The sequence below is a fragment of the Lupinus angustifolius genome, chromosome LG04, assembly GCF_001865875.1.
Source record: "Lupinus angustifolius cultivar Tanjil chromosome LG04, LupAngTanjil_v1.0, whole genome shotgun sequence".
Taxonomy (NCBI): Eukaryota; Viridiplantae; Streptophyta; class Magnoliopsida; order Fabales; family Fabaceae; genus Lupinus; species Lupinus angustifolius.
Window position 1 is genome coordinate 26,943,723 of NC_032012.1, and position 12,719 is coordinate 26,956,441.

The 12,719-nt window shown below is 34.9% G+C and overlaps 4 protein-coding genes across 4 annotated transcripts; 1 reads left to right on the forward strand and 3 right to left on the reverse strand.

The window, feature by feature from the left end:
- Nucleotides 342–3,366, forward strand: LOC109346776 (pentatricopeptide repeat-containing protein At5g52850, chloroplastic). The gene has a single exon (XM_019586560.1). It carries the CDS (start codon nucleotides 359–361, stop codon nucleotides 3,023–3,025), a length of 2,667 nt encoding a protein of 888 aa, XP_019442105.1. The 5' UTR covers nucleotides 342–358; the 3' UTR covers nucleotides 3,026–3,366.
- Nucleotides 3,652–4,500, reverse strand: LOC109346780 (heavy metal-associated isoprenylated plant protein 39-like). Its single transcript, XM_019586566.1, has 3 exons — nucleotides 4,353–4,500; nucleotides 4,123–4,198; nucleotides 3,652–3,992 (listed from the first exon to the last, which is right to left on the reverse strand). The coding sequence occupies exons 1-3, from the start codon at nucleotides 4,356–4,358 to the stop codon at nucleotides 3,685–3,687; spliced, it is 390 nt and encodes a 129-aa protein (XP_019442111.1). The 5' UTR covers nucleotides 4,359–4,500; the 3' UTR covers nucleotides 3,652–3,684.
- Nucleotides 6,300–9,321, reverse strand: LOC109344770. The gene is made up of 7 exons (XM_019583519.1): nucleotides 9,129–9,321; nucleotides 8,847–8,969; nucleotides 8,743–8,798; nucleotides 8,547–8,659; nucleotides 8,093–8,201; nucleotides 6,619–7,896; nucleotides 6,300–6,525 (listed from the first exon to the last, which is right to left on the reverse strand). The coding sequence occupies exons 1-7, from the start codon at nucleotides 9,188–9,190 to the stop codon at nucleotides 6,440–6,442; spliced, it is 1,827 nt and encodes a 608-aa protein (XP_019439064.1). The 5' UTR covers nucleotides 9,191–9,321; the 3' UTR covers nucleotides 6,300–6,439.
- On the reverse strand, nucleotides 9,911–11,978 carry LOC109344771 (probable polygalacturonase). Its single transcript, XM_019583520.1, has 6 exons — nucleotides 11,966–11,978; nucleotides 11,682–11,737; nucleotides 11,354–11,474; nucleotides 11,109–11,283; nucleotides 10,947–11,017; nucleotides 9,911–10,691 (listed from the first exon to the last, which is right to left on the reverse strand). The coding sequence occupies exons 1-6, from the start codon at nucleotides 11,976–11,978 to the stop codon at nucleotides 10,006–10,008; spliced, it is 1,122 nt and encodes a 373-aa protein (XP_019439065.1). The 3' UTR covers nucleotides 9,911–10,005.

Here is a 12,719-nt window from a genome sequence, read left to right on the forward strand (position 1 = left end):
CTTATTCAATTAAGCCTTCGTTTTTTGAAGTTTCATAATAGTTAATTAAGGTAAGCAATAATAATATAGTCTAATGTTAGAGTAATCAATTTTAATTTAAATGGTGAAACCAATCAGATTGAAACAATTTGAATCAAAAATATTATTCAATTCCATTTTTATTTATGAAACTGTTTATATTTGTCATGGTTCATAATTTTATAGGTTCTGAAATCTTGAAAACTAAATAATATATTAAAAAACCATGTGCTCATTGTGACTCTAAAAACTTTTAATATCACAGACTCTTAGTATTTGTGCAACATAAAAATTATTATGGTCACTTCAGTAATACCATAGTATTTAAGGTTGAAATTGCATGCTAAGAGGGTTCTGTAACGTAAACATGTTATGTAAAACAGTTACTCATAGTTTTACACCATGCCAACTGAGAGAAACTTGCTTAAAGGTTCTTTCTTTATGCAACTCACACTCTCTCAAAGAGGGACTATGTGTTCACACACCAATTATCAAAATGGGTATTCAAGATGACTTGTATTTGAGCAACAATTTGTTATCATTGTATGCTAAGTGTTTTGGAGTTGTAACTGCACGCCATTTATTTGATGAAATGCCTTACAGGGATGTTGTGTCTTGGACTGCAATTCTGTCTGCTCATACCAGAAACAAGCAACATTTTGAGGCCCTTGAATTGTTTGACATGATGCTAGGTTCAGGTCAATGCCCCAATGAGTTCACTTTGTCCAGTGCCTTAAGATCATGTTCTGCTTTGGGAGAGATTGAGTGTGGGGTGAAAATTCATGCCTCTGTGGTCAAGCTTGGATTGGACCTGAATCCGGTTCTCCGTACTAATTTGATTGATTTATATACCAAGTGTGATTGTACTGTCGAAGCATATAAGTTGCTTGCATTTGTGGATGATGGTGATATTGTGTCTTGGACAACAATGATCTCTTCCTTAGTTGAGACTAGGAAATGGAATGAAGCTCTACAAATCTATGTCAAAATGATTGAAGCTGGAGTTTACCCAAATGAGTTCACATTTGTTAAACTCTTAGGCATGTCTTCTTATCTTGGTTTGGGTTATGGAAAACTACTGCATGCACAGTTGATAAGATATGGTATTGAATTGAATGTGGTGTTGAAGACGGCCATTGTTGATATGTATTCAAAATACAGACAGATGGAAAATGCTATTAAGGTCTCAAATCTGACACCTGAATACGATGTGTTCTTATGGACCACCATTATCGCTGGACTCTCTCAAAATTTGCTTGTTAGAGAGGCTGTCAGTGCATTTATTGATATGGAATTGTCCGGAATCGTACCAAATAATTTTACATATGCCAGTTTATTGAATTCTTGCTCCTCAGTTTTATCACTGAACCTGGGTGAACAGTTTCATTCTCGGGTTATCATGGTTGGACTGGAGGGTGATATCTATGTTGGAAATGCTCTGATTGATATGTACATGAAATGCTCCCGCGTCACAACAAATGCTGCGAAAATTTTTAGAGGGATAGCCTCACCAAATATCATCACTTGGACTTCTTTGATTGCTGGTTTTTCAGAACATGGTTTCGAAGAAGTATCTTTTCAGTTGTTTGCTGAGATGCAAGCAGCAGGAGTGCAGCCAAATTCCTTTACACTGTCTACTATCCTTGGAGCTTGCAGTAAAATGAACTCTATTTCCCAAACAACGAAACACCATGCGTATATCATAAAAACAAAAGCAGATGATGATATGGTTGTAGCAAATGCTCTTGTAGATGCTTATGCTGGAGGAGGGATGGCAGATGAAGCATGGCGTGTTATTGGCATGATGAATCATAGAGACCCTATCACGTACACAAGTTTAGCATCAAGATTAAACCAGAGAGGGGATCATGAAATGGCATTACAAGTCATCATACACATGTGTGATGACGGGGTTAAGATGGATGAATTTAGTCTGGCAAGCTTTTTATCAGCTGCAGCTGGCTTAGGCACTATGGAAACTGGAAAGCAGCTACATTGTTATTGTGTCAAATCAGGTTTCGACGAATGCAACTCAGTTTCGAATAGCTTAGTTCACTTGTACAGCAAGTGTGGTAGTATGCAGGATGCATACAGAGCTTTCAAAGATATAAATGAGCCAGATGCAGTGTCATGGAATGGTTTCATATCTGGATTGGCATCAAATGGATATATATCATATGCTCTTTCTGCATTCGATGACATGAGGCTAGCAGGAGTTAAACCTGATTCTGTTACATTCTTGACACTAACTTTTGCTTGCAGCCATGGTGGTTTGTTTGACCTTGGTCTTGATTATTTCCATTCTATGGAAAAAACATATAATGTGGCACCAAAGTTGGATCACTATGCATGTTTAGTTGATCTTCTTGGTAGGGCTGGTCGCCTAGAGGAAGCTATGAGAATCATTGAAACAATGCCTTTCCGACCAAACTCTCTAGTCTATAAAACTTTATTAAATGCTTGCAAGTTACATGGAAATGTACCCCTGGGAGAAGATATGGCAAGGAGATGTCTTGAGCTTGACCCATCTGATCCTGCAATATATTTGCTGCTGGCAAACTTGTACGACAATGCCGGACTCTCTGACTTTGGCGAGAAGACTCGCAGGCTGATGAGAGAAAGGGGTTTAAGAAGAAATCCTGGAAAGTGCTGGATGGAGGTAAGAAACAACATTCATCTCTTCTCTACTGGACAGACATCACACCCCATTATAGATGAGATTAATGAAAAATTGGAGCTTCTTATAACCAAACTTAAGAATCAAGGGTATGGATACCAAGAAAGTCATGATAAGTTATACCACTCAGAGCAATTAGCTGTTGCATTTGGTCTTCTTAGTGTACCAACTATGGCTCCAATAAACATAAACAAGAATTCACATATCTGCTTACACTGCCATGACTTCATAATGCATGTGACACAAGTGGTTGGAAGGGAGATAATTGTGAGGGATGGAAAAAGATTCCATGTCTTTAACAATGGCCAATGTTCATGCAGAGGTCATTGATAATGTGCAACAATGGGGAGAAACATTTGATTGCTTGTGCCAAAAAGGATTTTTCAAAGAATGGAGCTTATGGCTAACATCACACATAAAAACTAATCATGATTCACATTAACTGATTGGATTTTTTTTGGGGTGGTGGTGGTGGGCATTGTCACTGTAAATTTAGAGCTTTTTATCAATATATTCCAATGTTGACAAATTTAAGGGAGTACATGACAATCATGAATGTTCTTGACAATTTTAAAAGCAAAAATAGTTGTTTTATTGCTGTTTCTTTCTGTTTTTTATGAACATTACTTTCTTTTGATCTATCTACACTTTTCGCCTAGAAAGTTAAATAAACGTTTTTTTTGTATTCCTCACCTTTTTTCGTAAGAAACTAATCCCTTTCGAGATTCGTGGCTGCCCCGAACCCTGAAAGTACTTTTTTTATTTTAATTATCTTAATAACTGTTTTGTCTCTCAAATTATGGATAGTGAGTTCTGAAATGTCTTGTATTTATAAATAATAATAACCATTGAATAATGCATCAAAATTCCACATAAAGTATAATCCTGTACACCATAATTACTCTTGATGGTTGGCCACACTGAACCCCTCAAGCTAATTCATAAAAAAAAATCAATGATTTTTATAAACAAACTCAGTACTATGAAATTTAGATGATGACACATGCATTAGGATCCTCTTCCACACTTGTGGTTGCATAGTAATAATCATTGTATTGTGGAGGCTTCATCTGATAATAATTGGCATAAGTTGGATAGAACTTGAGAGGATCAATCACAATATCTTTTGTTGGATCCTTCTTCTTTGGATCTTCTTTCTTATCCTCTTTTGCTGGTCCAACTGAAACTATTTCTGTATGACATAACTTCCTTAACTTGGCCACCATATTTATAGGATCAATGTCCCCTATTAAGGTTAATTTCTTGCCCTTCATGTCCACAGTAACTGAGTCAACCCCTGCAACAATATTACAAATACAACTTCAGTATTTAACCATAAAAATAAAATCTTTAATCATAATGATGCTATATTATGTAAGTTTTGTTGGAAGAAGAGGAAGATGATAAGGTAAAATATGATTTAATACCTGAAAGACCAGACACTGCTTTCATAGCTTTTTGCTTCATTCTGTCATCATGCATATCCACACTCAACACCACTTTCTGTGTCAGAAAAATCAAACACATGTTAATTACTTCTTATGAATAATAATAAAACATTCAAGAGAGTAATAAAACACAAACACATATTGAACTTGGAATACTAAAATATAGGAGGGTCTTAAACTTTGAACATAAAAAAGATGATAGTAGTGACCTTCATTGTTTTTGAAGGTTGTGAGAGCTAAGCAAAAGGAAAGTGTTAATGAAAATATATTGCAGAAGAAGGTGGAAAAGGAAGTAGTAGAATTGTGAAGAAGGAACTAGAAGAAGAAGAATAAGAATGAAGTTATGAAGTGAAGCTTATATAATAGGGTGTGAGGAGAATTAGTCAAGTCAACACAACAAGTCCAAGTACAAACATTGTACTCTTAAGGAAGAAGGAAGGAAGGTCATGAATCAAATAAATAAATTTATATACTTTTATTAAATATAATATGATTAATAATGTTACATTTTTGTGATTCAGAAAGACTATCTTTAAAATTCCATATATACAGTAATAAAATGTCATTTTTTCTTTCTTTCTTTCAGCTTATTTCCTCTTTTTGTTTTATAAATTCACTATAATTATATGATTTTTATATAATATTAAGTATTTGAAGTATTAATTACAAAATATGTTTGAAAAGTAAGGGTGTGTTAGGAAAAAAGAAGAGTGACATTAGAGGAAGGCATGATGTTGGTTCGTGATAGGATCCAAGAAAATAATGTCCTTACATTTATTAGAATTCTGATATAAAGTTTTGGATGTGTCTATATGTAATATGTGGAGAGGAGGAATCTTTGGCCATATTTCCTTTCTCTCAAAAAGAATATATCTTCATGTTCTAGGTTAATCAGATTCATCCAATTAATATAAAAATATTAATTTTTGTTTTTATAATTTTTTTTAATTTAGTGACAATTTCTTGTTAAACCGAGACAAGAAATTGGAACAAATAATTTTTATCCATTAATAATATCCCTCCCTTTCATTAGTTACGGCCTATGCAATCCTAAGTTCTTTTTTTTTATTATCAAATATGATATGTATTTATACAAATTCTCCTACACTATAAAAATTAACATATACTATAAATTGATTTACAAATTTATTATGAGGAATACTCTCTTTTTATGTGTTCTATAAGATATAAAATCTCCATTAATTTTATATGTAAAGATGTGTATATTTTCAATATATTATCAAAATCAATGCTAAAATATAAATGATTGATAATATCATTGAGGTATAAAAAATTCTTACATTATTAATATATATTTTTCCTGTCACAATAAAACATACTCATAGACTAGTGTAATGATTTAAATGATATTTATTTAAAAAATAAAAAAGTAATATACTATCAATAATCTTTAGATTATTATAAATATGAAATGATTTGTACACCTAATTTCCTGCTTGAATATCATGCATTTTGCTGCAAAAGCATCATATAAGGATTGGAATTTTCATCTTCATATATTAACTTAGATGCATTGATGATGAGCATTTGAAGAATGCTGTGGAATTTTGAGTGATGAGGTTTAGACTATGCATTGGAAAGGCCTCAAGCTCATATGTTACAATCACACCCAGTGTTTTAAATTGCAGTTGCAGTCGCCATTGTGGTCACTATGGCTATTGCGAGACAGATTATGGTCATTGCGGTGTGAATTATTTTATGACTAAAAACATATTTTTGACATCGATGCGGTTTGATGCAGTTGCGTTGCAGCCCGATGCAGTCCAACTGTGGTCCGATGCGGCCTGTTGCGGTCGTGATGCAGCAGCCTGTTGTAGTGTGATGTGGTTGCGGTGGTCACTGCAACCATAATATTGCGGCTGCATCACATGATGCGGTCCGTAATTTGATACACTGACTCACAGCCTTATGATTCTACTCTACTTTGTAGTTGCCGTTAATCCTTCTCAGCTCAGGAAGCTTTTTAATTCCCTTCATTGATTATTGTCATGTATAAAAGAATTAATAATATGATAATAATATATAAACGGAAGGGACCTGCAATTGGACTTCTTTATCTTTCATTTCAATCCATGCCAATTAAATTTGATGATATAGTTCCAACATAAGCTTGTATTCTTACTCCACAACACTCTATTGTATTTATAGTGATGAAATTGTACCTAAACTTATTCTGAAGATAACTAGGACACAACTTTATATACAAAGCTCCTTCACTAGACAATTGGTAACAAGGACAGATTTATGTTACAAAGTTCCATGTCAACTTAGCCTTCTACTCGAAACCTCCGGCACGCAGTTTCATGTCTGCCAGACTATCCACCACTGCTGCTTGTTTTATGTTACTTTCTCCACAAGAATCTAACCATGAACATGATACAGTTAGCAAGGGAGTTCCATTTAAATCTCAGTTCTACATGACTAATAACAAATAATTGGAAAGTGATCGCGTACCGAGTTTTGGCCTTATAAAATCTGCATAGCTTGATTGGTGATACCCTGAGGTAGAATTCAGCGTTGCGTTCAGCTTCGATGAGCATGACGCCATCTGGAAGGGTTGAGACATTGTATTTGTTATGAAAGAGTGGTAGCTGAAAAAGGAAAATCCGGCTGGGTCGATGTTGTTTAGTTGAAAACTATGATGCCCTCTTGGATTAAACTGATTGGAATGTAACTGCGTGCGCGATTTTTGTGCACACAGAGAGTGGCCGAAGTCCTCTATTCCAGCAACATGGTTCACTTTAGGATCATCCAGATGTGGTGGAGGAGAATCATCTTTGAGTATAGATTCAATTAGCTTCACAATCATATCACCGGGTGAACTTGGACTAAATGCATCGGGTTCAATTGGATTCCTTGCTGGACTAGACAAGGCTTTATCAAATGGTTCATCAGCCATCAAGAATGGTTCATCAAATGCAATTAAGCTGTCTCCATCTGGCAAACAAAGCTCAGAGCTAGAGTATGGTTTTCCATTTAAGTTGCTGCTGGAAGAATTTAACTCGAAATCCTGTTGAATTTGGAAACCCGGGCTCGAAGGATTTTGCTTCATGTTAACTGAAGTGGCGTGCTTGACACCTTGCAAATGTTTTCCATCTTCTATAGGAAAAAGGATAGAAGCCTCTGAGATATCACCATCTATTGTACTTCTCCCGGGATAACCATCACAAGCTGATATTGTGCTCAATTCAGACAATTGCAACTCCATGATATCTTTCTCATACGACACTTCACAATGGCTGTTCTTCGTATTTCGGCAACTCTCTTGGCTTAAGATGCTTGATGGACTGCTTTTATTAAGGGATTCTATAACATGGGAAGTCCCTTCTGGATGTTCCACATCAAAGTTCGAATATGCTTCCGACTCCATCAGGTGCATACCATCATCTAACACTGATAGAAAATGCCAAGATGTATCTATATGGTGTACAGACTTCTGCCACAGATTCACCGATTCATTAGTAAGTAAATCTTGCACTGGCTGGCATTTGGTTGCACAATTTTTAGTAGTCTCTGGAAGGATGGTTGGCTGAAGAGCATCACCAGTAACAGCTTCTTGTATCATATTTAGTTTTGTAGAAGCATCTGATTGCTCTGTGAACGAGTTCGAAGTAGACTGCAAGCTCTTCAAGTTTCCGGCTAATGATGACATCGAAAGTACCTCTTGACACTCCTTCGAATCAGTGTTTTCGCTAGAATGCCACTTGTCCTCTGTGGGCTGTCTGACTGTATCTGCACATGATTTCTTTTCATTTAAATCTAGAACTCATACTTTGCATTTCTCTTAATAATGCATGCTCATTTCTTTCTTGTCAACTCATAAAGCTGAACTCAATAGGCTACACATATTGATAATAATAACCTCAGGGATTTCAAGTTGATAGCTTAAGAAGACAAGGGAGCATGGCATGACAAGATGAGATTTTACCTTTTCTCCACATTTCCTGTTCTGTTTTCTCTTGATTTCTACACTCGGAAGATCCAGATATAGTACAGTTAACCACATTATTACTGTCTCTACTTGAAGGAGGTAGTGCCTGAAAGAACAGGATATTATGAATGTTATAGGGTCTAGAAAATATAGGCACTATTAAGCTATAAAAGTGGAGCTCTAATAATGCAGAAAAAGGCGGTATACTATACGAGATTGGAGGCTGTTTCCAGAATTTGAATACATGAAGCACAAAACGTAAAACAGCAGAAGAGAACAAAAGATAAAACATCGAGATGAAATAACAGAAGAGGGGTCCAAATTCCAAAATACCAAGGGAACTCCCAGCCTCTTCCCCTATTCACTCGACAATTTCCGAACCTACTCTCATCATATACCATATTTATTGATAATCTGTTCTTATATTTTCTCAATAAAGCTAAAATCAGACCTTGTAGCGGCATGGAGGCAGATATGGTTCATCACTCCTATGCAGTAAATGATTAACATCATCTGGAACCTTTACATGAGAATTTTGAGGCACAAATTTGTAACATCTAGAATCTGCGTCAAAGCGTAAATTCTTTTTTAAAGATTGTCTAACAAAAACAGCAGTATGCAATGATGAACAGGTGAACATTACACACCCGGAGCACAAAAAGAAGGCGACGATAGAAGACCGGATTCATCTTGAAATGCACTGCTGAATAAAAAGGTAACAAATTAAAGAAGCAATTCAAAGCATCAAAACCGCAATGTAAAGAAGATTTGATACCATGAAACTGAGAGGTGAAACTCCGTAGGTAGTTTTAGTATAGTATCTACTTTGGATAAAGAGAGAAGAAACTGTATTGTATATGAAGTTTTTGACCCCCTGCAGTACCAAATCAAAAGACTTCATTTTCAACATTGATTGCAACAAAAGCATCAACTTTAATTTGACTCATTTATATATAATCAAAGAGTATCAAAAGAGTGTTATTGTAGGGATCAAGAAAAGGAATAAAATAACAATGAATGAAGGAATGTTTACTTGTGATTATGATCTGAGGTAGAGGGTTGCAAGAAAGTGGTAGTTTCACATTTGAGGCTCATTTTCTGCTGAGAAGAATGGTGCTAAACGATACAATGAAGAAGAAGGTAAATGTTGATTAACAGAAAAGAGGAGAAAGAAAGAAGAAAAGTAGCTTGGGGAACAAGTTAGTGTGATTGTGAGAGTGAGAATCTGAAACCTTTTCTATTTATATACACAATTAGAATAGAGGGATATTCATTTTTTCCCATATTTTTTCTCTTTGTATTTTCTCTTGTACAACTATACTATGGTATTAATAACAATGATCATAGGGATTGTTCTAGAGAAAATTTGCAATGGTATCTGCAAATACCACTTTCAAAGTTCTTATTTTGCATTTCCAATTCCCTCTTACATTATACATTTCATTCCCTAATAAATCTTCATATTTTGAGGCACAATTACCCCTTCCCCTCCTTCTAAAAAAGTTTGCATATAAGAAGAGCTATAGTAATCCTTTCTTATTGATGATATCTTGGTAAGAATTCTGGTTTTGGTTTGGATTAGTTGAATAATTAATTGTAGATAGATGCTCCAAATCTATAGGTGAATAAGGTTATGCAGAGGTTCAAATCCAGAGAATATATATTGGATACTTTTGCATGGGTGACATTTTATATAAGAAATGTTTTTAGTATGTCCCTAAAAATGTGATGTGATATTAGAGTATGTTTTAATCTTAAGATCATTTGTCATATTTAGTTGATAGGAATGAGGTTATGAGAATGAGTATGTGCAAGGATAAAAGAATAGATATCATTATAAATTATTTCATCTCATTTGGTTTTGTCAAACCCACAACATGGAACAATATAGAAATGGTAGTATGCTATTGTTAGAAGGAACAAGTCTTCAACATAACATTGTCAATGGGAACTTTGTCCTTTGGATAAGGACAGTCATGCCCTTTCTTCTCCGGCAGCAAACTACATGGCTGAGGAGTGACATTGCTTGTGACTCCAGCAATATCTGTACAATTCCACTGAAGTTTCTTATTCTCTTCACTCACTTTGATATGCACATTAGAAATGCAGATTCCTATAAAAGGATCATTAGTAATTCCATCAAGTTTTGCCGAATATGTGACGTTATCTGCAGTAATGTCTCTATAATTTATTCCAGTAATTTTAGGAAGCGCTTTCGGATCGAAGCCAGAGTCAGCATTAGATCCATAAGCGCCGGACATCCAAAATACATACTTCATGGTTTTCAAGGTCATTCCTTTAACAAAAATGTCCTTAACATATGCTCCTCTGCCAACTGCAGTTTTGATTCTAACAGCTGATTGAGTATTGATAGCTGTGTTATCTTCAACTCTAACATCTTTTATTCCACCCGACATTTCACTTCCTAATGCAATCATAGCGCTATCCGGAGATATACAAGTAAGCTTCCTAATAAGCAGTTTTTGGGTTGGCATTCCGACTTTAATTCCGTACTGATCCCAACCACTTTTGACAGCAATACAATCATCACCGGACACAATGTAGCAATCTTCAATCTTAGTGTTAGTACATGAATCTGCCAAGAACAAAAAAGCAGGAATAATTCCAGGATTACTAGACAATGGTTATCAATCAATAGAGTTACTCCAACTAATACATTTATAAAAAACATGATGAAAACTATAAAATAGGATAGAAAGATAACCAACTTTCTATTACATAAATGTAGAGCATTGGCATTTACATGATTCATTGGTTATTATCTTTTCAAATAAACTTTATCCCTTGTTTGTGTTGCAATTTTTTCCATCAACAAGTACATATATATTACCTGGATTTACCCCATCTGTATTAGGAGAATCCACTGGTGCAAGAATGGTAAGCCCTTGAATTATTATGTTACTGAAGATATATATGCCTTAATCAGAATAGTAAAAAAACCAGAATGCTAAGAGTATAAAAATAGAAAAATGAAGCATATATGTTACCATACCTGCTATAAATTGGATGAACAAACCAAGATGGGGAATTAACCAAAGTAAGGTTTGATATTTGGATTTGAGTAGAGTACATAATTTCAATCATGTATGGCCTAGTGAGTGTCATTTCATTCTTTTTGAACTTGCCCCACCAATAAGGTCCTTGGCCATCAATTGTTCCATTATTACCTTAAGATCAAATTCAGATTGGTCAAATAATTTGATATGAACACATCAAAATGAAGTCAACACCAGTTACCTGTAATAATAACATCAGTTAGATTAGTTCCAAAAATGAGACTACTGAACCTTCCATCAGGTGCATCTCTTCCTCTTCCATAAGATGGTAAAACAGATAGTACAGGCCATTCTGATTCATCCTGTTAATGTCATCATATAAGTAAGAGAAAAAGATACATGCATCGACCGATATATGAGTTTTATATACTGTTATTGTATCATTCACTATTGATATTTAATTATTGTTGACTTTTAAGAAAAAAGTAATTCAAATGAATGGTCGATAACAGAGTTCATGCGTATAAATCTTTAAACTGTCAGTGCATAGATTTTACATTCGGTTATACCTGAGATCCAAGAATGACAGCACCCTTTTGGAGAAAAAGAGTGACGAGATTGGAGGCTGTTTCCAGAATTTGAATACATGAAGCACAAAACGTAAAACAGCAGAAGAGAACAAAAGATAAAACATCGAGATGAAATAACAGAAGAGGGGTCCAAATTCCAAAATACCAAGGGAACTCCCAGCCTCTTCCCCTATTCACTCGACAATTTCCGAACCTACTCTCATCATATACCATATTTATTGATAATCTGTTCTTATATTTTCTCAATAAAGCTAAAATCAGACCTTGTAGCGGCATGGAGGCAGATATGGTTCATCACTCCTATGCAGTAAATGATTAACATCATCTGGAACCTTTACATGAGAATTTTGAGGCACAAATTTGTAACATCTAGAATCTGCGTCAAAGCGTAAATTCTTTTTTAAAGATTGTCTAACAAAAACAGCAGTATGCAATGATGAACAGGTGAACATTACACACCCGGAGCACAAAAAGAAGGCGACGATAGAAGACCGGATTCATCTTGAAATGCACTGCTGAATAAAAAGGTAACAAATTAAAGAAGCAATTCAAAGCATCAAAACCGCAATGTAAAGAAGATTTGATACCATGAAACTGAGAGGTGAAACTCCGTAGGTAGTTTTAGTATAGTATCTACTTTGGATAAAGAGAGAAGAAACTGTATTGTATATGAAGTTTTTGACCCCCTGCAGTACCAAATCAAAAGACTTCATTTTCAACATTGATTGCAACAAAAGCATCAACTTTAATTTGACTCATTTATATATAATCAAAGAGTATCAAAAGAGTGTTATTGTAGGGATCAAGAAAAGGAATAAAATAACAATGAATGAAGGAATGTTTACTTGTGATTATGATCTGAGGTAGAGGGTTGCAAGAAAGTGGTAGTTTCACATTTGAGGCTCATTTTCTGCTGAGAAGAATGGTGCTAAACGATACAATGAAGAAGAAGGTAAATGTTGATTAACAGAAAAGAGGAGAAAGAAAGAAGAAAAGTAGCTTGGGGAACAAGTTAGT